Here is a 24,885-nt window from a genome sequence, read left to right on the forward strand (position 1 = left end):
CACATATATATTCATCAATTTAAAATTCTACTGCACTCATGAAAAAGTTTGTAGCAGTAACGAAACAATACAGCATACGAGGGCTCTGTGGCGCAATGGATACCGCATTGGACTTCCTAGAGGAATGAAGAGATTCAAAGGTTGTGGGTTCGAGTCCCACCAGAGTCGTAATTTTAATGCATTTTCCTAAATATAATGAAATCGTCACCTGTCACATATATATATTCAGCAAATTAAAATTCTACTGCCCTCATGAAAGAAAGTTTGTAGCAGTAACGAAACAATATAGCATAACGAGGGTTTGTGGAGCAATGGATAGCGCATTGGACTTCTAGAGGAATGAAAAGTGATTCAAAGGTTGTGGGTTCGAGTCCCGCCAGAGTCGTATTTTAATGCATTTTCCTAAATATAATGAAATCGTCACCTGCCACACATATATATTCAGCAAATTAATATTCTACTGCCCTCATGAAAGAAAGCTTGTAGCAGTAACGAAACAATATAGCTAAAGAGGGCTCTGTGGCGCAATGGATAGCGCATTGGACTCCTATTATGAATGAAGTGGGTCAATGGTTGTGGGTTCGAGTCCCACCAGAGTCGATTTAATGCATTTTCCTAAATATAATGAAATCGTCACCTGTCACATATATATATATTCAGCAAATTAAAATTCTACTGCCCTCATGAAAGAAAGTTTGTAGCAGTAACAAAATAATACAGCATCTGAGGGCTCTCTGTGGCGCAATGGATAGCGCATTGGACTTCTAGAGTGAATGAAGAGATTCAAAGGTTGTGGGTTCGAGTCCCACCAGAGTCGTACTTTAATGCATTTTCCTAAATATAATGAAATCGTCACCTGTCACATATATATATTCAGCAAATTAAAATTCTACTGCCCTCATGAAAGAAAGTTTGTAGCAGTAACGAAACAATACAGCTAACGAGGGCTCTGTGGAGCAATGGATAGCGCATTGGACTCCTATTAGGAATGAAGTGATTCAAAGGTTGTGGGTTCGAGTCCCACCAGAGTCAAACCTATATGCATGTCACAAATATAATAAAATTGTCACTTTGAATATTTCTACCAACCAGTAAGACTATATTTCTACTCATAGTGAAGAAAAAGAGTATACAAACTTATTGAGACACAACAACCTATACGAGGGCTCTGTGGCGCAATGGATAGCGCATTGGACTCCTACTTATAAAGAAGTGATTCAAAGGTTGTGGGTTCGAGTCCCACCAGAGTCATACCTTTATGCATTTCATAAACATATTAAAGTCCTCCCCTGTTACATATAAGCAAATTTAATTCATTCTACTGCCCACATGAAAGAAACTTGTAGCATAACTAAACAATATAGATAACACTCTGTGGCAATGGATAGCGATTGACTTCACAATGAAGAGATTCAAAGGTAGTAAGTCCCACTCAGAGTCAATGTTTTCAATGCAACTTAATATAATGATTAAATATCACAGCCTCCTGCTATTTTGAATAGTTGATTCTACTGCCCTCATGAAAGAAAGTTTGTAGTTTCAGTAACAAACAATGGGGATTGAACCCATGACCTTGACTTTGGATATGTACCCTACTCTGGAATGAAGTGATTCAAAGGTTGTGAGCTTTCATCCCACCAGAGTTGAAAACGGACATGATCTTACTACAATGAAGATTTGAAGAAATGCTCACATATATTTTCAAATTCAAACAAAGTGCCCTAAAGGTTTATTTTCCAGCAATATTTTATTTTGAAGTGTTGATTTTTCTGTCCAGCCATTTTATTTTGAAGTGTTGATTTTAATTTCCTATTTTTATTTTGAAGTATTGATTTTACTTTCCACCATTTTGAAGTGTTGATTTTGTTTTGCACACTATTGAAGCATTGATTTATATTTTCCAACCTTTTTCTATTTTGAAGTGTTGATTTTGGTTTACACCCTTTATAATTTTGAAGTATTTTTTGTCTGAAAGACTTTAGATTACCATTGACCACTATGGGTGATTCAAAGGTTGTGGGTAGTCCCACCAGCATTATAACCTTTAATGCATTGTCACAGCTGAGCCAACCTCAGCTGGACAGTATATATATTAAGCAAATTAAATTCTACTGCTTCCTCATGAAAGAAAACTTAGATCTTACCACAATGAAGATTTGAGTAATGAACCCATTCCATTGTTTTTAAAAAATCAATGTGAATAGTGATTGGTCTTCTAGAGCGGATGAAGAGATTCAAAGGTTGTGGGTTCGAGTCCCACCAGAGTTGTCCTTTTATGCATTTTCTTAAATACAATGAAATCGTTACCTGTCACACATACATTAAGCAAATTAAAATTCTAGGGCCCTCATGAAAGAAGGTTTGTAGCAGTAACATAACAGCACATCGAAAGAAGGCTCTGTGGCGCAATGGATACCGCATTGGACTTCTAGAGAGGATGAAGAGATTCAAATGTTGTCAGTTCGAGTCCCACCAGAGTCAAACCTTTATGCATTTTACAAATATAATGAAATCGTCACATATACTACTTCACCTGTCACACATATATATTCAGCAAATTAAAATTCTACTGCCCTCATGAAAGAAAGCTTGTAGCAGTAACGAAACAATATAGCTAACGAGGGCTCTGTGGCGCAATGGATAGCGCATTGGACTTCTAGAGCAAATGAAGAGATTCAAAGGTTGTGGGTTTGAGCCCCACCAGAGTCAAACCTTTATGCATTTCACAAATATAATGAAATCATCACATATATTAAGCAAATTAAAATGCTACTGCCCTCATGAAAGAAAGCTTGTAGCAGTAACGAAACAATATAGCTAACAAGGGCTCTGTGGCGCAATGGATAGCGCATTGGACTTCTAGAGCGGCTGAAGACATTCAAAGGTTGTGGGTTCGAGTCCCACCAGAGTCGTACTTTATGCATTTCACAAATATAATAAAGACCTCACCTGTTACACTCATATTAAGTAAATTCGATTAATTCTACTGAACACATTAAAGAAAGTCTCTATCTGTTTTTAAATTCTGCTGAGAACTAAGCCTCAGTGGCGCAATGGATAGCGCATTGGACTCCTATTTGGAATGAAGTGATTCAAAGGTTGTGGGTTCGAGTCCCACCAGAGTCGTACTTTAATGCATTTTCCTACATATGATGAAATCGTCACCTGTCACACATATATATATTCAGCAAATTAAAATTCTACTGCCCTCATGAAAGAAAGCTTGTAGCAGTAACGAAATAATATAGCTAACGAGGGCTCTGTGGCGCAATGGATAGCGCATTGGACTCCTATTAGGAATGAAGTGATTCAAAGGTTGTGGGTTCGAGTCCCACCAGAGTCAAACCTTTATGCATTTCACAAATATAATAAAATTGTCACATATATTAAGCAAATTTAAATTCTACTGCCCTCATGAAAGAAAGCTTGTTTAAGTAAAGAAAGAATATAGCTAACGAGGGCTCTGTGGCGCAATGGATAGCGCATTGGACTCCTATTAGGAATGAAGTGATTCAAAGGTTGTGGGTTCGAGTCCCACCAGAGTCAAACCTTTATGCATTTCACAAATATAATAAAATTGTCACATATATTAAGCAAATTTAAATTCTACTGCCCTAATGAAAGAAAGCTTGTAGCAGTAACGAAACAATATAGATAACAAGGGCTCTGTGGCGCAATGGATAGCGCATTGGACTTCTAGAGTGGATGAAGAGATTCAAAGGTTGTGGGTTCGAGTCCCACCAGAGTCGTACTTTAATGCATTTTCCTTAATATAATGAAATCATCACCTGCCACACATATATATTCAGCAAATTAATATTCTACTGCCCTCATGAAAGAAAGCTTGTAGCAGTAACGAAACAATATAGCTAACGAGGGCTCTGTGGCGCAATGGATAGCGCATTGGACTCCTATTAGGAATGAAGTGATTCAAAGGTTGTCAGTTCGAGTACCACCAGAGTCAAACCTTTATGCATTTCACAAATATAATGAAATCGTCACATATACTAAGCAAATTAAAATTCTACTGCCCTCATGAAAGAAAGCTTGTAGCAGTAACGAAACAATATAGCTAACGAGGGCTCTGTGGCGCAATGGATAGCGCATTGGACTCCTATTAGGAATGAAGTGATTCAAAGGTTGGGGGTTCGAGTCCCTCCAGAGGCGTTCTTTAATGCATTTTCCTAAATATAATGAAATCGTCACCTGTCACACATATATATTCAGCAAATTAATATTCTACTGCCCTCATGAAAGAAAGTTTGTAGCAGTAACGAAACAATACAGCATACGAGGGCTCTGTGGCGCAATGGATAGCGCATTGGACTCCTATTAGGAATGAAGTGATTCAAAGGTTGTGGGTTCGAGTCCCACCAGAGTAAGAGTCGTATTTTAATGCATTTTCCTAAATATAATGAAATCGTCACCTGTCACACATATATATATTCAGCAAATTAAAATTCTACTGCCCTCATGAAAGAAAGCTTGTAGCAGTAACGAAACAATATAGCTAACGAGGGCTCTGTGGCGCAATGGATAGCGCATTGGACTCCTATTAGGAATGAAGTGATTCAAAGGTTGTGGGTTCGAGTCCCACCAGAGTCAAACATTTATGCATTTCACAAATATAAGAAAATTGTCACATATATTAAGCAAATTAAAATTCTACTGCCCTCATGAAAGAAAGCTTGTAGCAGTAACGAAACAATATCGCTAAAGAGGGCTCTGTGGCGCAATGGATAGCGCATTGGACTCCTATTAGGAATGAAGTAATTCAAAGGTTGTGGGTCTGAGAGTCCCACCAGAGTCGTACTTTAATGCATTTTCCTAAATATAATGAAATCGTCACCTGTCACATATATATATTCAGCAAATTAAAATTCTACTGCCCTCATGAAAGAAAGTTTGTAGCAGTAACGAAATAATACAGCATACGAGGGCTCTGTGGCGCAATGGATAGCGCATTGGACTTCTAGAGTGAATGAAGAGATTCAAAGGTTGTGGGTTCGAGTCCCACCAGAGTCGTACTTTAATGCATTTTCCTAAATATAATGAAATCGTCACCTGTCACATATATATATTCAGCAAATTAAAATTCTACTGCCCTCATGAAAGAAAGTTTGTAGCAGTAACGAAATAATACAGCATACGAGGGTTTTTGGAGCAATGGATAGCGCATTGGACTTCTAGAGTGAATGAAGAGATTTAAAGGTTGTGGGTTCGAGTCCCACCAGAGTCGTACTTTAATGCATTTTCCTACATATAATGAAATCGTCACCTGTCACACATATATATATTCAGCAAATTAAAATTCTACTGCCCTCATGAAAGAAAGCTTGTAGCAGTAACGAAATAATATAGCTAAAGAGGGCTCTGTGGCGCAATGGATAGCTCATTGGACTCCTATTAGGAATGAAGTAATTCAAAGGTTGTGGGTTCGAGTCCGATTTTAATGCATTTTCCTTAATATAATGAAATCGTCACCTGTCACACATATATATTCAGCAAATTAAAATTCTACTGCCCTCATGAAAGAAAGTTTGTAGCAGTAACGAAACAATACAGCATACGAGGGCTCTGTGGCGCAATGGATAGCGCATTGGACTTCTAGAGTGAATGAAGAGATTCAAAGGTTGTGGGTTCGAGTCCCACCAGAGTCGTACTTTAATGCATTTTCCTTAATATAATGAAATCATCACCTGCCACACATAAATATTCAGCAAATTAAAATTCTACTGCCCTCATGAAAGAAAGTTTGTAGCAGTAACGAAATAATACAGCATACGAGGGCTCTGTGGCGCAATGGATAGCGCATTGGACTTCTAGAGTGAATGAAGAGATTCAAAGGTTGTGGGTTCGAGTCCCACCAGAGTCGTACTTTAATGCATTTTCCTAAATATAATGAAATCGTCACCTGTCACACATATATATTCAGCAAATTAAAATTCTACTGCCCTCATGAAAGAAAGTTTGTAGCAGTAACGAAACAATACAGCATACGAGGGCTCTGTGGCGCAATGGATAGCGCATTGGACTCCTATTAGGAATGAAGTGATTCAAAGGTTGTGGGTTCGAGTCCCACCAGAGTCATTTTAAATGCATTTTCCTAAATATAATGAAATCGTCACCTGTCACATATATATATTCAGCAAATTAAAATTCTACTGCCCTCATGAAAGAAAGTTTGTAGCAGTAACGAAATAATACAGCATACGAGGGCTCTGTGGCGCAATGGATAGCGCATTAGACTTCTAGAGTGAATGAAGAGATTCAAAGGTTGTGGGTTCGAGTCCCACCAGAGTCGTACTTTAATGCATTTTCCTAAATATAATGAAATCGTCACCTGTCACATATATATATTCAGCAAATTAAAATTCTACTGCCCTCATGAAAGAAAGTTTGTAGCAGTAACGAAATAATACAGCATACGAGGGTTTTTGGAGCAATGGATAGCGCATTGGACTTCTAGAGTGAATGAAGAGATTTAAAGGTTGTGGGTTCGAGTCCCACCAGAGTCGTACTTTAATGCATTTTCCTTAATATAATGAAATCGTCACCTGCCACACATATATATTCAGCAAATTAATATTCTACTGCCCTCATGAAAGAAAGCTTGTAGCAGTAACGAAACAATATAGCTAAAGATGGCTCTGTGGCGCAATGGATAGCTCATTGGACTCCTATTAGGAATGAAGTAATTCAAAGGTTGTGGGTTCGAGTCCCACCAGAGTAAAACTTTAATGCATTTTCCTAAATATAATGAAATCATCACCTGTCACATATATATATTCAGCAAATTAAAATTCTACTGCCCTCATGAAAGAAAGTTTGTAGCAGTAAGAAATAATACAGCATACGAGGGCTCTGTGGCGCAATGGATAGCGCATTGGACTTCTAGAGTGAATGAAGAGATTCAAAGGTTGTGGGTTCGAGTCCCACCAGAGTCGTACTTTAATGCATTTTCCTTAATATAATGAAATCGTCACCTGCCACACATATATATTCAGCAAATTAATATTCTACTGCCCTCATGAAAGAAAGTTTGTAGCAGTAACGAAACAATACAGCATAAGAGGGCTCTGTGGCGCAATGGATAGCGCATTGGACTCCTATTAGGAATGAAGTGATTCAAAGGTTGTGGGTTCGAGTCCCACCAGAGTCAAACCTATATGCATTTCACAAATATAATAAAATTGTCACATATATAAAGCAAATTTAAATTCTACTGCCCTCATGAAAGAAAGCTTGTAGCAGTAACGAAACAATATAGCTAACGAGGGCTCTGTGGCGCAATGGATAGCGCATTGGACTTCTAGAGTGGATGAAGAGATTCAAAGGTTGTGGGTTCGAGTCCCACCAGAGTCATACTTTAATGCATTTTCCTTAATATAATGAAATCATCACCTGTCACACATATATATTCAGCAAATTAAAATTCTACTGCCCTCATGAAAGAAAGTTTGTAGCAGTAACGAAACAATACAGCATACGAGGGCTCTGTGGCGCAATGGATAGCGCATTGGACTTCTAGAGTGAATGAAGAGATTCAAAGGTTTTGGGTTCGAGTCCCAGCAGAGTCGTACTTTAATGCATTTTCCTACATATAATGAAATCGTCACCTGTCACACATATATATATTCAGCAAATTAAAATTCTACTGCTCTCATGAAAGAAAGCTTGTAGCAGTAACAATATAGATAACAAGGGTTTATGGAGCAATGGATAGCGCATTGGACTACTAGAGTGAATGAAGAGATTTAAAGGTTGTGGGTTCGAGTCCCACCAGAGTCGTACTCTAATGCATTTTCCTACATATAATGAAATCGTCACCTGTCACACATATATATTCAGCAAATTAAAATTCTACTGCCCTCATGAAAGAAAGTTTGTAGCAGTAACGAAACAATACAGCATACGAGGGCTCTGTGGAGCAATGGATAACGCATTGGACTTCTAGAGTGAATGAAGAGATTCAAAGGTTGTGGGTTCGAGTCCCACCAGAGTCGTACTTTAATGCATTTTCCTAAATATAATGAAATCGTCACCTGTCACATATATATATTCAGCAAATTAAAATTCTACTGCCCTCATGAAAGAAAGTTTGTAGCAGTAACGAAACAAGAGGGCTCTGTGGCGCAATGGATAGCGCATTGGACTCCTATTAGGAATGAAGTATTTCAAAGGTTGTGGGTTCGAGTCCCGCCAGAGTCGTATTTTAATGCGTTTTCCTTAATATAATGAAATCGTCACCTGCCACACATATATATTCAGCAAATTAATATTCTACTGCCCTCATGAAAGAAAGTTTGTAGTAGTAACGAAACAATACAGCTAACGAGGGCTCTGTGGCGCAATGGATAATTTGCTTGTAGCAGTAACGAAACAATATAGCTAACGAGGGCTCTGTGGCGCAATGGATAGCGCATTGGACTTCTAGAGTGGATGAAGAGATTCAAAGGTTGTGGGTTCGAGTCCCACCAGAGTTGTACTTTAATGCATTTTCCTTAATATAATGAAATCATCACCTGCCACACATATATATTCAGCAAATTGAAATTCTACTGCCCTCATGAAAGAAGGCTTGTAGCAGTAACGGAACAATATAGCTAACGAGGGCTCTGTGGTGCAATGGATAACGCATTGGACTTCTAGAGTGGATGAAGAGATTCAAAGGTTGTGGGTTCGAGTCCCACCAGAGTCGTACTTTAATGCATTTTCCTTAATATAATGAAATCATCACCTGCCACACATATATATTCAGCAAATTAATATTCTACTGCCCTCATGAAAGAAAGTTTGTAGCAGTAACGAAACAATACAGCACATGAGGGCTCTGTGGCGCAATGGATAGCGCATTGGACTCCTATTAGGAATGAAGTGATTCAAAGGTTGTGGGTTTGAGTCCCACCAGAGTCAAACGTTTATGCATTTCACAAATATAATAAAATTGTCACATATATTAAGCAAATTAAAATTCTACTGCCCTCGTTGTAGCATTTTCAATGGATAGCGCATTGCACTCCTATTAGGAATGAAGTAATTCCTAATTCGAGTCCCGCCAGAGTCGTATTTTAATTTGAAGTATTGATTTTACTTTCCACCTTTTTTATTTTGAAGTGTTGATTTTGTTTTGCACACTTTGCTACAAACTTTCTTTCATGAGGGCAGTAGAATTTTAATTTGCTTAATATATATTGAAGCATTGATTTTATTTTCCAACCTTTTTTATTTTGAAAATGCATTGATTTGATTTCTTTACCAATTTTGAATCACTTCATTTAAAGAGTCCAATGCGCTATCCATTGACAATGGATGGGTATTGACTCTTATAAGGAATGAAGTGATTCAAAGGTTGTGGGTTCGAGTCCCACCAGAGTCAAACCTTTATGCATTTCACAAATATAATGAAATCGTCACATATATTAAGCAAATTAAAATTCTACTGCCCTCATGAAAGAAAGTTTGTAGCAGTAACGAAACAATACACATTTTTGAAAAAATCAATGTGAATAGTGATTGGTCTTCTAGAGCGGATGAAGAGATTCAAAGGTTGTGGGTTCGAGTCCCACCAGAGTTGTCCTTTTATGCATTTTCCTAAATATAATGAAATCGTCACCTGTCACACATATATATTCAGCAAATTAAAATTCTACTGCCCTCATGAAAACGTTTGTAGCAGTAACGAAACAATATAGCTAACAAGGGCTCTGTGGCGCAATGGATAGTGCATTGGACTCCTATTAGGAATGAAGTGATTCAAAGGTTGTGGGTTCGAGTCCCACCAGAGTCATACTTTAATGAATTTTCCTAAATATAATGAAATCGTCACCTGTCACACATATATATTCAGCAAATTAAAATTCTACTGCCCTCATGAAAACGTTTGTAGCAGTAACGAAACAATACAGCATACGAGGGCTCTGTGGCGCAATGGATACCGCATTGGACTTCTAGAGCAAATGAAGAGATTCAAAGGTTGTGGGTTCGAGTCCCATCAGAGTCAAACCTTTATGCATTTCACAAATATAATGAAATCATCACATATATTAAGCAAATTAAAATGCTACTGCCCTCATGAAAGAAAGCTTGTAGCAGTAACGAAACAATATAGCTAACAAGGGCTCTGTGGCGCAATGGATAGCGCATTGGACTTCTAGAGCGGCTGAAGACATTCAAAGGTTGTGGGTTCGAGTCCCACCAGAGTCATACCTTTGTAAGTTAATTGATTCATTCTACTGACATTTGAGCTTACCACAATGAAGATTAGAAATGTTTTTCAAAATCAACTTGCATGATGATTAAATATACAGCCTCCTGCTATTTTGATGCATTTGATATAATAAGACCTCACCTGTTGGCTCAATTAAGGGATTGAACCCATGATTCTACTTTGTATGTACCCTACTCTGTTTTTAAATTCTGCTGAGAACTAAGCTTTCATCAATGTTAGACGGACATTGATCCTATTTGGAATGAAGTGATTTGAAAGGTTGTGGTTTTGTTATGTTTTCAAATTGTAGGCATTACTAAAACAGAAGGTTTATTTTAAAGCACATATTTTATTTTGAAGTGTTGATTGTCCAGCCATTACTGAAGAAGTGTTGATTTTAATACCCTTTTTATTTTGAAGTATTTGTACTTATTTCTCCAGTTTTTATTTTGAAGTATTGATTTTACTTTCCACCTTTTTTATTTTGAAATGTTGATTTTGTTTTGCTAGACTTTGATTTTGGGATTTATATTATTTTCATGTGAAAAACCTAAATACTGATAGATTTTAATGTTTTATCAGTTTTGCAGTATTGTTTGTCTGAAAGATTTAGATTTTGCAAAAATCCTCATGTATGGGTATTGAATTAAATCAGCATTTAGATAATGTAAACAATTGACTCATTTGCCAAAACAGTGTCAAAATACATGGTAACTCATAATGTTGAGCTTCAGAAATATTAAAAATCCTGTTATCCTTCTTGACAATGAAGATTTGAGTACTGGTTAGACCCATTCCATTGTTTTTAAAAATCAATGAATAGTGATGAGTCTTTTAGAGCGGATGAAGAGATTCAAAGGTTGTGGGTTCGAGATTAAGAGTAATGTTCTTCCTTTTTATTTTGCTGTTTATACTGTTTACCTGTCACACATACATTAAGCAAATTAAAATTCATGTCCCTCATGAAAGAATTGAAGGGAACTTTCGACGTTTACACCAATGTGATACCCAGTGGACTTCTAGAGAGGATGAGGTTCATAGCTGGTGAGGCACTGAGTCATCAGAATCAGATTTGCAAATATAATGCATAGATTGACATTGATGAGATCTTTTAAAATCTCTCGGTTCTCCTTTATTCTTAGCATTGTGGATGCTGATGTTGAGCTCCGCTGTTCATCCAAACAAATCTATCCTGGACAGGCGAAGGTTTTAAGCGCAATTTGGCTTTGAATATAGAGTGGTGAAGAGATTCATGTTTGGTGAGGATCTTTGCAAGTTCTTCAAGTCAAACCTTTATGCATTTCACAAATATAATGAAACATCACATATATTGCAAATTAAAAGGCAAGGAAAGCAGAAAAACAATATAGCTAACAGGACATCCACAGCCATTGGACTCTTTCGTGAAGACATTCAAAGGTTGTGGGTTCGAGTCCCAGAAAAAATGCATTTCACAAATATAATAAAGACCTTCTGTCCCATAGTCTGAAACAAACTGAACTGTCTCTATCTGTTTTTAAATTCTGCTGAGAACTAAGCTTCCTTTGGTTATTATCTCCTGCGATTGAAAGTCCTATTTGGAATGAAGTGATTTTTAGTGGTTGTAATGAGTCATCCAGAGTTGTGTCGGGATAAGCGAGGAAAAAAATCACTATCTCTATTATAATCTATCGCTATAATAGTATTGTCAATTACTGAAGAAACTGTAAATTAATGACAAATACAATCCGCGGCACTTTGAATATTTGTACTTATTTCTCCAGTTATAAATGTCACAGTTCCAGAACAATCTGCATTTGACGTTTTTTTGTGACCAATGAGGTTGTTAGCTAGACTTTGATTTTTCAGGGATTTATATTGAGTTATCATGTGAAAAACCTAAATACTGATAGATGTAATGTATCAGTATTTGCATTACTGATTTTATTACATGATGATTTTTGATTTTGCAAAAATCCTCATGTAAAATCACATATTGAATTAAATCAAGAAAATGTTAGATAATGTAAACAATGACTCATTTGCCAAAAAAAGTGTCAAAAATAAATTAGTTGTTTTACTATATTACTTCAGAAATATTAAAAATCTTGTTTATCCTTCTTGATGGAATCAGAAATATTTATGATTTACTGGTTAGACTCTTTTTGTAACACCATAAAAGATGAAGTCGTATGAGTAATTTTAGATTTGTGTATGTGGTATTTGTCTAGGAGTATCATGAGATTAATTATGTAATGTTCTTCCTTTTTTATTTTGCTGTTTATACTGTTTACACGTGTCTCTGTGAGTCGTATTCATGTCTCTACTGTAAATTGAAGGGAACTTTCTGACGTTTACACCATGTGATCCTTTCTTGGTTCCAGCAGATGGCGCTGCGGGATCACTGGGTGAGCGACACAACAAACAACACTAAGAGATACTCGATTTAACAAATGCACAGACTTTATTAGTCAGATTACCAGACTCAAACAAGAACCCGTATAATGAGCTTGTAAAACACACAGATGCAGTAATTCTAATACTTTTAATACTCCGCTGCTTCTTTATTTAATGCACAAAAGGCAGTTTTAAGCTTTAACTGTTAATTCTGCATGCTTGTTACGATACAAAGCAAAGTGCTGAGCACAAGAATGAACACACATCACGTCTCCAATGTCTGATGGAAACGGTCAGCGTGCTCCCAGTGGCAACAGGGGTCGCTGTTTTCTCTGTACAGTTATGAGCCTCGATCCTGCAGTTGGCAGCATTATATTGAAGTTGATGTGAGGAACAGGAAGAGGGTGAAGCAAAATGAAGAGGAGGGAGCAACTGATTGCAGGTGAGGCATGCATACCACAAAAGTTCAATAAGCTGGTGCAGGTGTGAGTGATGTGGAGGTGAGAGAAGAAGAAGAAGGTCTTCAAGCAGGTGAACAGCAGGGTGTAAACCAGGAGTGTCCAACCTTTAGGTCAAATAGGTCAAAATTGTAAAGACAGATTTACTTGTGGGCTAAGAAATATACAATTTCTGAAATAATATTATGACATTTTTATCTGCTCAATAATAAATTAACCATACAATAATTAAAAAAGCAAATTTTAAATAAAAATGATTAAATAGATGTGTTTCTATTTACTATAAAATTAAAGAGAATACAGAAAGCATGGTAATAAAAAGATGAATACTTTGTATTGCATCAAACATTTTCCATTCAAGAAGATTTGTACTTGTTTGTAATAATTTTGCCCTGATTTAAAACAAAAGGTCTCCATCTGCATCAAAACTTGTGTAATTTTCTAACTGTGATTGGGGGCCACACAAACTCAGTCCTGGACAATGGACACCCCTGGTGTAAACGGTGGAAATCAGAAGGTGGCAGAAGATTCTATGGCTTGGCAGAGCTGGACAAAAACCTCAGGTGGCGACCGCTCGGCGTCAATCTGCAGACAGAGGCAAACAAAAGACTTTCAGAAACTATTTAGCATTTCTACAGAGGGCTCATAGCCCAGCCTGGACCAGAAGCTGATTATTTTATTTTTCATTTGTTTGTTTTATCCTGCAGTCGTCAACTTTCTATTATTCCTATATCTTCTATGGAAAAAGCAAAAGCAAGAAAGACATGAGAAAAGTGGTGTGTCTGCTTCAACATATCTGAATTAAATAATTAGGTAATTAGCAGGTGTGTCAGACCAGGGACACATCACATTACGTAAAATATTTCTCCTAACAGAGCCAGCTTTGTTTATTTTGTATTAATTTCATGCAATAGGAACTCCCACTCCTCTTGTTTCCTGTCTTTTGTCTCCCACACTTTTTTTCAGCCATTAAACTGTTTGATGGAGAGGAGGTTCTCTGCAGACTAAAGTGGGCGTTTCTACATTTTCCACATGGTGCTAGCTGCGTTTCAGTTTCAAATGTGCACAAAATGTTGTCAATATTCCACTAATGATGAACAGACACAATTCTGAAATTGTGGTGCTTAAATTAAATAAAAAACGCAATAAAAATCACACGATAATAAATTTGTTTAAGATAAACCATTAAAATCATGCTCCAACTACTTCCTGTGGTTTTCTTCTTCATGGTTTACGTCAGTGTCAACATCCGGTTGTTGATCGTGTGACTCGAGTGACACGAACACTTTGTACCATAACGAGTTTTTTGTTTTTCCAAAATCGCCAATTTTATTTTCAGAACGTGAAATTCCGTAGTTATATGTTTATTCTGCCTTTTACTTGTTAAACAGGATCACGTTCTTGTAAACCACATTAGGACTCCCCCTGGTGGATGTTTTGTTACACTGTTTGATTACGCTGAAAAAAAGAAAACAGAGATCCAAGATGGCGGAACGTAATACCGAAGAGTTCCTGAATTAAACCGACATCACGTTGAAACGTTGTTGTTTTGGACGAGATTTGTTCGTAAGTATTGGTTAGCTTGCAGTAAGCATGGCTAGTTTGCAATGTTAGCCAATACTATGCCTTGTATATTTCAGTTTTACGATGGTCATAGTGAAAGCAGTGGTCAGACGCCATTCTTTGACAAACAAGCAAAAAGAAAGAAAGAAAGAAGTCTGGTTATTATGGTTATCTTGCTGCCTAGCCGGTGAAAACTAAAATCTCAGGGCGAGGACAGCTCAACGATCAATGGAAATATAGCTACTATGTACATAATTATTGTTTACTTTCTATTAGTAATTCATGTTTTATTTAAAAGGTTACATAAATACTTATTTGTGTATTTATATTAAATTAAAAACCCGTTTAGCCTGGTCTGGTCTTGCCTCAGTACCTGTCTTGGCATTTAAGCACACACACACGCACGCACACGCACACACACACACACACACACACACACACACACACGCACACACAGACCTATGCATGCATGCATACAGCTGATGTGGCATTTCAAATGTTCAGACAGCTTATTTTTAAAGAAGCGGATCAACTCCAAGCAGAAGGTCTGTGGTTTTTGACTTGCCCTCGTGTTAGTGGGAACATCAGTGAGGTGTGTGAAGCCCACAGTGAGTCAGATGTTGCCTTTAAGGTCACAGCTGACCTTTTAAAGCAGCAATAATATTCCCAATTATCCGGCTATGGTGAAGAGATGATAGAAAGCTGCTTACAGTTTATAGACTGGAGGAGAAGATTGCTGTTGTAATTAATTCTCTTTACTCTTTAAATTAAAAAAGTTGGGGTTTAAAGTTTGAAGTTGGGTGGAAGTAGTACTGAGATAAGGAAAGGTGCTTTTAGCAGATAATTAATGGTGAAATAAATAACTTTAGGTGAAAAGAGTCAACTGTTGTTTTTACTATTAACCAGCGAGTGGTGACACATCTGACAACACAAAAATTCAGATTTCCTTGATGTTTGCAATTAATAAATACATCATTCAATCATTTATTATCCAAGGAAGTGCTGTACTTTCACAAACTATAATCCATGAGCTCACTACCTTAAGTCCTTTCTATTTATGGCCAGTTCTGTAGTAAAATTGTTCCTATTGCTTTAAAAACAAAAGGCTTCTGTTAAATCCTATAATATGGATTCTCAATTATACTAGGCTCTATTTTCAGAATAAAGTCTCATTTAAAGATCCCCACCATACACATCAAATAAGTAGGTCAAACATAATTAGGTGTGTTTGACCACAGACACATCTAATTATTGAAATTACATAAAATATTTCTGCGTTGTTTATTTTTTTTCTTTATGTAAGTAAAATCCTTAAAAATATAATTCAAATGTTCAAAAGAGGGGGAAAATATAAAATACAAAGTTGTGTTCACTGCAAAAACACAAAATCTTACCAAATATTTTGTATCTAGAGCAAATATCTAGACATAACTAACTTCCAGCTAACTGTTCAGCTAAATATAACTTGTTTTAAGTAAATGATTCATTAAAATTGATAAAAAACTTCTGGTCCACTGGAAGATTATTTAACTCATGTAACTAGTAGTTTTAATCTATATTGAAGAATTATTGACTTAAAACAAGCTGAAAAGTTACTTGGAAGTTAGTTTTTTCTTAATTCAGGTGTGCTAAGATATTTACCCCAGAAACTAGACAGATTTGGTGTTTTTGAATTTAGAGTTGAGTGGATTTACGGTGGATTGGTAGGGAATTGAACCCTCGCCCTGTCTTACGGTGTGCAGCAGCATCTTGCATTCATAGTGAGCGATGACGGCCTTGGCGTCGCTGCAGAAGTTCTGGGCTCTTCTCTGCAGGGCGTTCTCTGAGGACAAGGAGGATCTGCTGCGGCTCTGGATCCTGCTGGTCATCGTCTCTGGAGAACAGCTCAGCAGAACCACGGCACTCGGTTCCCCCATCTGATCCCACAGAGGAGAAAACGTCTCAGTGGATCCGTATGTGACAAATTCCGACTCTGAACATCTAATTTCTTTCTGTTTGCCTCATCTCTTCTTGCAAATATCACCTTTCACACCTATTTATGGCTCTGACTGTGCTGCATGACTGACTCATCCGCTTCCCTCCTCTTTGGATGAACTTTTCTGACTTTTCCATCTTTTATTCATGTTTCTGACCAGATGTGGGGTCAGTGTTGGTGCGCTGCCTTGCCTTGGCTTCGTACTCCTCCGCCTGCTTCAGGTCTCTGGGGAAGCCGCTCACCACCAGACCCTTTCCCTGTCGGACCGCAGACGTCACGGCGTCACACAGCAGCTCCAGCAGCGTCTCCTAGAGATTCAACACAAATAATTCATCATGTCATGAATTGAAGGTGACCTACTATGTTTTTTTTGGGGGGGGGGTTTTTGCACAAAATCATTCTTAGATCATGAGATTTTTTTGTCTGGTCAGTTCTTCTGATTTTGAGCTTTTTTCAGAATGAACTGCTTTAGGGCCTTTTGTCACTTTAACATCCTCCAACTCAATGTTTACACTTGCACTTGAAAATGGCTGCAAACAGATAAACTATTATACAACCTTACATCTTTGAAAAGCAGAAGTAGGGCCTCCTGCACAACCAACAAGAATGTAGCAAGTGGTTTCTGGATGGTAAGTCAACAACAGAACACTTGTCTTTTCTAGCAGCCCTTGTGCAGCGCATACAGCGGGAAAACCAGCTGACCAAACGTGCTGGAACTCTGCTTGGGCTGCTAGGCAACAGGTCTGGGCTCAGCTTGAGGTGCTAGGTAACGGGCAGAACTCTGTTTGGGTTGCTAGGTAATGGGCTTGGGCTCAGCTAGGATTGCTAGGTAACTGTGCAGTGCCTGTTGAATGGGTCATTTTCCAGGCACCAAAAACCATGAACTATTGCCAAATAATGGTTTTATGTGTCTGTTTTTAGAAGCAGTAGAGGCACAAATGGAAGTATAAGATTGGGCAAAATGTGAATTTTGCATAATATGTCTCCTTTAAATCTTGATCTATGACTAAAAAAACAAATTATTATTAGAAAACTGCCACGGATTCACATCTACTTTTTTATTCCCATAGTTTGATCTCCTTATTGCCAGGAGACTCCACTTCCGCTTTTCAAAGATGTGTAGTTGTATAATTGGGCATCTGTTTGCAGGTATTTTCAGGTGCGAGTGTAAACGATGAGTGGGGCTCATTCTGATATGATCTGAAAATAGGCAAACCGGAGAAGAGTAAAACCTCATTATCTAAGAATTAGTTTGTGCTAAAAATATGATAAGCATGTTTTGTTTCGCCCATAGACATATGCTAACTTGTTCCAGGAAGCACAATAAATTACCTTTAATGCACAGACCATTATTATGATTCCTGTTGCTCTTTTGTTATTATTTATGCCAGTAAAAATGGAGTGTACAGTAAACTTCCTGAATGATATTTATTAAGGAATGTAGCTTAATATATCGTAATCAACAGAAAGTTGATGCAATTTTAAGGTTTTAGTTTGGTTCCTTTCAGTCCAAAAGCAAGGCTTGAAGGTGGATTTAGATTTTGTTTTTTTTCCCTTTTATAGATGGTGGTGTTGAGGGAAGCTGTGTGTTTTACTTTACTTGATGCTTGCTTCATGATTTTCTTTCAAAAACTCAGAACTGTCATCCCTGAATAAAAGTTTTGTGTGAAAAACCTTTTCAGCTGAATCTGACCTCCAGGAGAAAAACTGCTCAGATTGGAAGAGGAAGGGAACTGGTAGCTGTGATTTATGCTACAATTTCACCTCGTCAGTAGCAGAAAATATATTGCAGCGTAAACATTTTTGTCCAGGTCTATGATCAAAAATGCATCAAATCAGTAGCAGCTTGTCAACAAATCAACTCTCCTAGTGCTATTAGTTTTCACATGACTGCAGTTTATCTCACCATGACAAAAAAAAACCCTTAACGTCTGCAGAGAGAGATTTCTGCAAAGGATTCTGCTTTAAAACCTTGAGAGGAGCACTTTGGTAATCCCACTGTGGGATTATTAATCCTCCTCTTAAATCTCAGTCGTCCTCTGTTCGCTCTCTGTGTGTATATATACCGTATAGATAAAAAAAGCATAGTGCAGTTCTCATGTTGGAAAACACGGGACGCAGCCCTAATGTGTGGTAAGAGGCTTAAGTGTGAGCCGAGCTCGAAAGCGTTTGGGATTTTCCTGCTAGTTGATAAAAATCAAAGCAAATCTGTGTGTGGGAGTTTTTATGCAGCCTGTAACTCAGTTCAGCGCTTGTTTATGTCCTCAAGTCTGATTGTTCCTAAAACTTTCAGAGAAATTATGAAATGATATTTATTATATTTTTTATTTTATCATAAAGTGACCATTATTTTAAGATTTTTCATTTTGTACTTCTATGAAAAATGGTCAGTGTGGAGGGATGTCAGAAAATGTTTGCCTCATCTTTAACCCTTTTTTATTTTATTTTCAGCTGCATCTCAATAAATAAGAATATCATTAGAAAAGTTAATTATCTCCTGAACCAGTATAAGTCCTGGAAGGAGGAAAGATCAGCCATGACGATCCTCTCCTGTTCGACCAGTTTGGACATGTCCTGTTTTGTGGATGAGCCAAACCAAACTGTAGCTGCTTTTCCGTTGACCAAACAATTGCGCAATTTGACATTTTGAAAATAAATAAACTTAATGCAAATATGCCAGTTAAAAAGCTTTTTTCAATTAGGTGCTAGGATTAGGTGCCTGAAAATTTGTTTATTTCGCAAAACTGTAATGGAAATAACTTCTTCTTTTTTTTTTTTTTTGCATCACATGATCAACAACCGGAAGAAGACGAGAAGTAGATGGAGAGTCATGGAGTGAAATGATTACTTCTCTTGTGAACAAGCTTTGCTGCATTTACAAGGAAACATTAGCTGCTATGTGTTCCATTTCAACACTCTGTCGACATTCCACAATTTCACAATTGCATTTCTTATTTTACTAAATAAGAAATGAAACTAAAATTGTACGTGAATAAGCTTGCTCACCCCTTAAGTAATTAAAAACCATGGCGTACTTCTTCATAATTCAGCCATGATCTCTTCTTTAGCCTTCTTTAGGCATTGGAGAGAAAATCCCGTTACACTTAAAATATGCAACATTTTGGGCAAATTGTAGCCAGCAATGTTTGAATGACACACACCTTTTTAATGAACTGTGAGAGCTCTGCTGGAGCCATCTGCACAGTATGTGAATAAAAACAAAAACACACCATCATCCTCTTACCACTTCCTGTTGTCTTCTTCGTTGTTTTCACCAGTAGTAACATCCGACTGTTAGTCATGTGCCTTTAAAAAGTGTTCCCATTGCAGTTTTGCAAAATAGGCCCATTTTGATACAACTGAAAAACCACCTCTTACTAGAACAGAAACTTTTTATCTGAAAAAGTGAGGTCTTTTTTCTGACATTAGCGAGAATTTATTTTCTGAATTTCAATTTGCACAATTCTGTTTAATGGAAATGCAGCTAGTGTGAGGTGTATCATCACTAGTGAATCCTGAAGGAGTAAATGCTCCTCAGGGTGTAGTGCCTCCCCTCATTGGCTTCAACTGTGCATGAAAAGATGGAGACACAAAATCAAAAATTCAGGACTTCGTTAGATGGAGCAGGAGGAGTGTGGAGACGGAGATGGACCAGAGTAGGGATTGGAGTAATGCCAGGGGAGGCAGTTTGGATTTGAAAGCTGTTGCTGTGATTGGACCAAAGCAGCTCTCGCTGGGAGAAAAATTGTCATCCGTCAACTGCGAATACAAAACAAATCCATCAGATGGAGGCAGGGAACATCACAAGTGGAGGAATCAATAGTTTTCTACACTCTGAGGATGAAAGGACACTCTGGAGGCCTGGATGAAGAAAACAGCTTGTTTTTTTTCTTGTTTTTTTTTTAAAGAAACAAACAGAATCTGAACTGTTGTTGTAGCTTTAATCCTGATGCACCTCTATTCACGTTGGCGGTGAAACATAAAATCAAACTGGTTTATGAGCAGTTATTAATTATTGTCCTCTTTAAGTATTTCTAACCCTCAGTGCAGCGCGACCATAAACTGAGCCAATGCCTGTTAATCAACATCCAATCAACCCCCTGGGGGAAAACATTTTAAACCTTCTGGGATTTTTAATGGCTCAAGATATTTCTGATTTTATAAAATGTCTTCCTTTGTCCTAATTGAACCAAGTCAATGTTTTCCATCATAACAGCAAATTGTCACAAGGCAAGTTGTCCTTAACGTGGTTTAGGTCCTTTGGTGTTGATGGAGAGCTCTGTTTCTATTGGAGTAGCAGCATCAAATAAAGTGGCTCAAAAAAAGAGGAAGCCACTAAAAAAGTTTAGCTCTCTTCTGGTGATTTTGGAACCTTTGAAGATGATCTTTCGAAGAATGCAGTGATTCAACAAATGTGTCTTCAGTTAGAGGCTTTTTAAGATGTGCTATGACCGTCCCATTACTTCTTCAAGAGACAGGGCAAAATCTAATCTCCACTTGAGATTTAAGATATTATTACTCGGGAATGGTACGGTGGTGTATTAGAGGTGTTGTAGTTAAAATAATAATAAAACACCCCCTTCAAATTCTGAGATTAATCTCAGAAACATTTGACAGTTATGGTAGAAATTTACTTCTTATTTCTGTCTGCAGTGTTTCCAAAACGCCGTCCTAGGCTGGGACTTTAACATGCTCATTTTGATTCATATATTAATTACATAGATCTAAATGTGTTAATTTATTATGCAATTATTCACTTTTAAAAGCGAGCCGGAACCTTTTGTATTGTGTTTCCGGTACGCTCCCAACTCTGACGCACAACCTGCATCCGCATACAACAACGATGGAGGACGAAGCCGCTTCTCTTGACCCACTGGGTAAATATTTTGCTTTTAAAAACCAATGTGATTAGACGCTGAAAAAGATTACTGTTGTGTACAAGTTGTCCTTAAAGGAGTTAGTTTATTAGTGAAGCTAGTCAAATCTAAATTAGCATCTCAATGCTAAGCTTGTAGCAGCAAACGGACGCTTCCAACGTCCACATTTCTACAGAAGCTACATAAAACACTTGAAAGGTCGATGGGTATAATAACATTTCAGTAAATATGATGGTTGAATAACCTAAAGAACAGATTAAAAACAATAGATATTGTTGTTGTTGAGGTCATATGTAGCCTATGTTTATTCAATAATTTAGCAGCAAAACTGCTTTTGAATCAAAATTTTGCTTATTTTGTTGATTATATGGTTTACGATTTGAGAATTAATTAAAATGCTTTAATCGAGCCTCACCACTTACTAGGGAACGGAACCAAGTGGTTTATAAACTTTTGGAAACTGGACTCATTTAGGAGCCTTGAAATATCAGAGCAACTTGTAGCAACAGTGAGAAATGGTACTCCTCTCAGGGCTGCGCGATTTGTCAAACTAATAAAAATCTATATATGTGCACAGGGTTGATCAGTTTGGATGTAAGATTTAGTGCACAATAACACTGTGCACCGTAGTAGATAACCTGGAAGACAGGAAGAGTGAAGGAAGAAATGGCTGATTCTAAACTCGGAGAAGTGAAGCTGCAGAACCTCACAGATGGTTTCAGTTCATGTAACGCTTGGCCACGTTGAACTGCAACAAGGCATTTTAAAATGCTTTACACTTTATTAAAAACACAAAAATCCAAAGCCTTGGACAGCGTTACCCAAGTAACCATTTTTTTATTTTTTTTTATTTTATTTTTTTTAATAAAAAGTATTTTTAGGAGTATTTTTACTACACTTTACTTTTACTTGAGTAATTTTGTCATAAAGTATTGCTACTCTTGAGTAAAATGTCTGGATTCTCTTGTGAATGAAGAACAAACATGTTTTAACCAAAAATTCACCAGACACAGACACACAACTGTGTGTGAAACTTTTGTTGAGGTTTCATAAGTTTGTTTTGTTGAAATGAAGTGATTTGGAAACGTTTTTTTTTTGTTATTTACATAAATTATTGTCATTTTGGTCCTTAAAATACAAAAATTTCCACTTAACTTTATATTTTGGTCCAGCTGATGTTGTAATTTTTAAATATTAAACTATTGATAATTTGATCAGTTACTCGGTACCAGAGTGGAAGTTTTACCAAATTCTTGTTATTCTTGGACGGCTACTTTTTACTTTTACTTGAGTAAAAATATGTCGAAGTAGTGCTACTTTTGCTCTGATTGTAGACGACACCACACATTCAACAACTGAGAAGTGCGATTATCACATATCAAAATGTTGGTTCTTTTATTACGTTTCAAAAGCAACTCTGAACAGATGGGTTTTTAGTTTAGGTTTATAGGAACTCAGTGTTTCAGCTGTTCTGCAGTTTTCTGGACGTTTGTCCAGATTCCATTTTTTTATTCCTTTTAGGAAGAGTGGAGTTCACACCATTACCACCCCAGTAATGAAATCACTTTTATTGGTTGCCTGATTGGATTGCAGAAACAGTTTTGTTTGGATTGGATTTTATCTCATCATATCACATGTGGTTTCACAGCGTGTGTCTCCAGTAAACACACGCACACATCCGTGCCAGCGCCGTCTGGTACGCTGCACAGCTGATCTATCTCTCTGTGTAAACCAGTTTAAGGCGTCTTGAGCGTGTAATGTTCCCCCCTCAGTCCTCCCTCTGCATTTCCAAAATTAATCTTTGGCAGGAAAACATGTTATCAGCAAGGAGAGAAATCTTTTAATACTGAATCAATAATCTTTTATCTCATTGCTTTATGCTTTAATAACCTTTCATGTCTTGGTTTGTTGACTCCGTTCTCCATTCATCGATCTGTTTTGGTGCAACATGTTTAAGATTTGATTCTTCTGTTTAGTCGACGAATCGCTTATTCTAATATCTGCTCCAGATGTGCCTTTTGGTGATCTAATCCTCAGATGACATTTCTATGAAATCGCAACATTTTTCAATTTCTTTTTCCATAAAAAAGTTCTGTTAGCTGACTTGGCTTTTGTTTTTCACAATGTGTGGAATCCAGCTTGATTAAAAGAATGTAATGAAGATTCCTGTGCATTTCGGTTTTGATTTTTTCTTTTTTTATTTAAAAAGTTTTTGTTTTTTTTAAAAGGTTTAAATGGTCGCTGTATTGCTAATGGTTGCAGCTGCAGGTGTTTAATTCCTGACAAAAACCTAAAGATGAACAACAAAAATGATCTTAATGTTAGCCTAATCTCCCTACTATCAATTAAAATGTTTAACTGAGTTAATTGTAGTATTTGTAGTTAATTACATTTTAATCAAAAGCCATATATTGACAAAATAAGCAGCATTTTGAGTCAAAACCAAAGATGTTTATTGTTTTTGATCCGTTGTTCAGGTTATTCCAGCATCAGTTTGGTGCAAAGGGCTTTTCTACTCATTCAGCTTTCAAGTGTTTTAGGAAACACTGATCATTCATGGAAGTTCTTTGAAAAAACATTTCTATAGAAATGTGGTGAATGGTTCATCACTTAAGTGCAATTGTTAAATTTTATTGTTTATGTGTAGTAATCGGGATCTCAATCAGTGTTTTTTGCCACTTGTGGAGGAAAAATTTAAAGTTTTCATGTGCTTGATGTGACGACATGATGTGTATTCTCTGTTCAGTTTGTTCAGGTTGAATATTAAACTAAACAAAAATTAAATAGGCTTACTATTGAATATGTGATTTGTATTATTTTAAAAATACACAAAAAAAAAAATAAAACGGGAGATCCAACTTTAAAAAAATGTAGTTTGTTATAAATGATCAAATTAAGTTTGTCCAAACTAATACATTAACTCTAGGTTGTCATGTTGAACAAACATAAATAGTTATAATAGTGACAAACTTTATTTGATTACATTAAAAAATTATTCTTTAGTCAGAGCTCCACTATTTTTTTTTCACATAATGACAGGATTTTTATTTAGTTATTTATGTTTTTACTTTGTCAATCAATATGATACACAATGTAAAATTCTGCAATGTAAAAATCCTCCAAGTTTATTTTGCTAAATCTAAAGTTTGTTTCATTTTAATTTGTAGTATTTTTTTTTTTTTGCTGATTTTGGTTCTCTTTTTTTTATCTAATTGATTATTTGGTGGATCAATACTTCTGTTTACTAGTCTGTAACGATTGTTTTGCATATTGGATCCGTTGCAGACAGAAAAAACAAGGATTCAATTTCCACCGAAAAATGCAGAAATTTTGAGATTTTCAGAAATTTTCTAGAAACATTTTCTGTGTTTGAAGACAAAAATGTGCTAAAAAAAACCCTTACATTTCTGAGATCTTAAAATGTTT

General features: G+C 36.7%; 1 protein-coding gene, 1 long non-coding RNA gene and 30 other non-coding genes across 32 annotated transcripts in view; 31 read left to right on the top strand and 1 right to left on the bottom strand.

Moving 5' to 3' along the window:
* The first annotated feature begins 513 nt into the window (after window positions 1-513).
* trnar-ccu lies at window positions 514-600 on the top strand. The gene has a single exon. It is a non-coding gene; the product is annotated as a tRNA-Arg (tRNA).
* Window positions 601-728: 128 nt separating this feature from the next.
* Window positions 729-817, top strand: trnar-ucu. Its single transcript is given in 2 exon segments — window positions 729-767; window positions 782-817. It is a non-coding gene; the product is annotated as a tRNA-Arg (tRNA).
* A 128-nt stretch (window positions 818-945) lies between these two features.
* On the top strand, window positions 946-1,032 carry trnar-ccu. The gene is given in 2 exon segments: window positions 946-982; window positions 997-1,032. It is a non-coding gene; the product is annotated as a tRNA-Arg (tRNA).
* A 132-nt stretch (window positions 1,033-1,164) lies between these two features.
* trnar-ccu lies at window positions 1,165-1,251 on the top strand. The gene is given in 2 exon segments: window positions 1,165-1,201; window positions 1,216-1,251. It is a non-coding gene; the product is annotated as a tRNA-Arg (tRNA).
* Window positions 1,252-2,622: 1,371 nt separating this feature from the next.
* Window positions 2,623-2,709, top strand: trnar-ucu. Its single transcript is given in 2 exon segments — window positions 2,623-2,659; window positions 2,674-2,709. It is a non-coding gene; the product is annotated as a tRNA-Arg (tRNA).
* A 116-nt stretch (window positions 2,710-2,825) lies between these two features.
* Window positions 2,826-2,912, top strand: trnar-ucu. The gene is given in 2 exon segments: window positions 2,826-2,862; window positions 2,877-2,912. It is a non-coding gene; the product is annotated as a tRNA-Arg (tRNA).
* Window positions 2,913-3,039: 127 nt separating this feature from the next.
* On the top strand, window positions 3,040-3,126 carry trnar-ccu. The gene is given in 2 exon segments: window positions 3,040-3,076; window positions 3,091-3,126. It is a non-coding gene; the product is annotated as a tRNA-Arg (tRNA).
* A 130-nt stretch (window positions 3,127-3,256) lies between these two features.
* trnar-ccu lies at window positions 3,257-3,343 on the top strand. The gene is given in 2 exon segments: window positions 3,257-3,293; window positions 3,308-3,343. It is a non-coding gene; the product is annotated as a tRNA-Arg (tRNA).
* A 116-nt stretch (window positions 3,344-3,459) lies between these two features.
* Window positions 3,460-3,546, top strand: trnar-ccu. Its single transcript is given in 2 exon segments — window positions 3,460-3,496; window positions 3,511-3,546. It is a non-coding gene; the product is annotated as a tRNA-Arg (tRNA).
* Window positions 3,547-3,662: 116 nt separating this feature from the next.
* Window positions 3,663-3,749, top strand: trnar-ucu. Its single transcript is given in 2 exon segments — window positions 3,663-3,699; window positions 3,714-3,749. It is a non-coding gene; the product is annotated as a tRNA-Arg (tRNA).
* Window positions 3,750-4,080: 331 nt separating this feature from the next.
* On the top strand, window positions 4,081-4,167 carry trnar-ccu. Its single transcript is given in 2 exon segments — window positions 4,081-4,117; window positions 4,132-4,167. It is a non-coding gene; the product is annotated as a tRNA-Arg (tRNA).
* A 128-nt stretch (window positions 4,168-4,295) lies between these two features.
* On the top strand, window positions 4,296-4,382 carry trnar-ccu. Its single transcript is given in 2 exon segments — window positions 4,296-4,332; window positions 4,347-4,382. It is a non-coding gene; the product is annotated as a tRNA-Arg (tRNA).
* Window positions 4,383-4,518: 136 nt separating this feature from the next.
* Window positions 4,519-4,605, top strand: trnar-ccu. The gene is given in 2 exon segments: window positions 4,519-4,555; window positions 4,570-4,605. It is a non-coding gene; the product is annotated as a tRNA-Arg (tRNA).
* Window positions 4,606-4,938: 333 nt separating this feature from the next.
* Window positions 4,939-5,025, top strand: trnar-ucu. The gene is given in 2 exon segments: window positions 4,939-4,975; window positions 4,990-5,025. It is a non-coding gene; the product is annotated as a tRNA-Arg (tRNA).
* Window positions 5,026-5,573: 548 nt separating this feature from the next.
* trnar-ucu lies at window positions 5,574-5,660 on the top strand. The gene is given in 2 exon segments: window positions 5,574-5,610; window positions 5,625-5,660. It is a non-coding gene; the product is annotated as a tRNA-Arg (tRNA).
* Window positions 5,661-5,788: 128 nt separating this feature from the next.
* Window positions 5,789-5,875, top strand: trnar-ucu. Its single transcript is given in 2 exon segments — window positions 5,789-5,825; window positions 5,840-5,875. It is a non-coding gene; the product is annotated as a tRNA-Arg (tRNA).
* Window positions 5,876-6,003: 128 nt separating this feature from the next.
* Window positions 6,004-6,090, top strand: trnar-ccu. The gene is given in 2 exon segments: window positions 6,004-6,040; window positions 6,055-6,090. It is a non-coding gene; the product is annotated as a tRNA-Arg (tRNA).
* A 127-nt stretch (window positions 6,091-6,217) lies between these two features.
* On the top strand, window positions 6,218-6,304 carry trnar-ucu. Its single transcript is given in 2 exon segments — window positions 6,218-6,254; window positions 6,269-6,304. It is a non-coding gene; the product is annotated as a tRNA-Arg (tRNA).
* Window positions 6,305-6,860: 556 nt separating this feature from the next.
* On the top strand, window positions 6,861-6,947 carry trnar-ucu. Its single transcript is given in 2 exon segments — window positions 6,861-6,897; window positions 6,912-6,947. It is a non-coding gene; the product is annotated as a tRNA-Arg (tRNA).
* A 128-nt stretch (window positions 6,948-7,075) lies between these two features.
* Window positions 7,076-7,162, top strand: trnar-ccu. The gene is given in 2 exon segments: window positions 7,076-7,112; window positions 7,127-7,162. It is a non-coding gene; the product is annotated as a tRNA-Arg (tRNA).
* Window positions 7,163-7,278: 116 nt separating this feature from the next.
* On the top strand, window positions 7,279-7,365 carry trnar-ucu. The gene is given in 2 exon segments: window positions 7,279-7,315; window positions 7,330-7,365. It is a non-coding gene; the product is annotated as a tRNA-Arg (tRNA).
* A 128-nt stretch (window positions 7,366-7,493) lies between these two features.
* Window positions 7,494-7,580, top strand: trnar-ucu. Its single transcript is given in 2 exon segments — window positions 7,494-7,530; window positions 7,545-7,580. It is a non-coding gene; the product is annotated as a tRNA-Arg (tRNA).
* Window positions 7,581-7,919: 339 nt separating this feature from the next.
* trnar-ucu lies at window positions 7,920-8,006 on the top strand. The gene is given in 2 exon segments: window positions 7,920-7,956; window positions 7,971-8,006. It is a non-coding gene; the product is annotated as a tRNA-Arg (tRNA).
* A 118-nt stretch (window positions 8,007-8,124) lies between these two features.
* trnar-ccu lies at window positions 8,125-8,211 on the top strand. The gene is given in 2 exon segments: window positions 8,125-8,161; window positions 8,176-8,211. It is a non-coding gene; the product is annotated as a tRNA-Arg (tRNA).
* Window positions 8,212-8,399: 188 nt separating this feature from the next.
* On the top strand, window positions 8,400-8,486 carry trnar-ucu. Its single transcript is given in 2 exon segments — window positions 8,400-8,436; window positions 8,451-8,486. It is a non-coding gene; the product is annotated as a tRNA-Arg (tRNA).
* A 128-nt stretch (window positions 8,487-8,614) lies between these two features.
* On the top strand, window positions 8,615-8,701 carry trnar-ucu. The gene is given in 2 exon segments: window positions 8,615-8,651; window positions 8,666-8,701. It is a non-coding gene; the product is annotated as a tRNA-Arg (tRNA).
* Window positions 8,702-8,829: 128 nt separating this feature from the next.
* trnar-ccu lies at window positions 8,830-8,916 on the top strand. Its single transcript is given in 2 exon segments — window positions 8,830-8,866; window positions 8,881-8,916. It is a non-coding gene; the product is annotated as a tRNA-Arg (tRNA).
* A 787-nt stretch (window positions 8,917-9,703) lies between these two features.
* trnar-ccu lies at window positions 9,704-9,790 on the top strand. The gene is given in 2 exon segments: window positions 9,704-9,740; window positions 9,755-9,790. It is a non-coding gene; the product is annotated as a tRNA-Arg (tRNA).
* Window positions 9,791-9,916: 126 nt separating this feature from the next.
* Window positions 9,917-10,003, top strand: trnar-ucu. Its single transcript is given in 2 exon segments — window positions 9,917-9,953; window positions 9,968-10,003. It is a non-coding gene; the product is annotated as a tRNA-Arg (tRNA).
* A 116-nt stretch (window positions 10,004-10,119) lies between these two features.
* trnar-ucu lies at window positions 10,120-10,206 on the top strand. The gene is given in 2 exon segments: window positions 10,120-10,156; window positions 10,171-10,206. It is a non-coding gene; the product is annotated as a tRNA-Arg (tRNA).
* A 2,423-nt stretch (window positions 10,207-12,629) lies between these two features.
* Window positions 12,630-24,885, bottom strand: part of ak5 (adenylate kinase 5) — an 89,033-nt gene continuing 76,777 nt past the window's right edge. The window contains exons 12-14 of the mRNA XM_044133668.1: window positions 16,774-16,890; window positions 16,341-16,523; window positions 12,630-13,629 (exon numbers count right to left, since the gene is read on the bottom strand). Of these exons, the coding sequence (XP_043989603.1) occupies window positions 13,555-13,629; window positions 16,341-16,523; window positions 16,774-16,890 (375 nt within the window). The 3' untranslated portion in view covers window positions 12,630-13,554. The remainder of the gene's footprint in view (window positions 13,630-16,340; window positions 16,524-16,773; window positions 16,891-24,885) is intronic.
* LOC122840887 lies at window positions 14,275-16,933 on the top strand. The gene is made up of 3 exons (XR_006372307.1): window positions 14,275-14,610; window positions 16,422-16,559; window positions 16,743-16,933. It is a non-coding gene; the product is annotated as an uncharacterized LOC122840887 (long non-coding RNA).

The sequence above is a fragment of the Gambusia affinis genome, linkage group LG12, assembly GCF_019740435.1.
Source record: "Gambusia affinis linkage group LG12, SWU_Gaff_1.0, whole genome shotgun sequence".
Classification (NCBI taxonomy): domain Eukaryota; kingdom Metazoa; phylum Chordata; class Actinopteri; order Cyprinodontiformes; family Poeciliidae; genus Gambusia; species Gambusia affinis.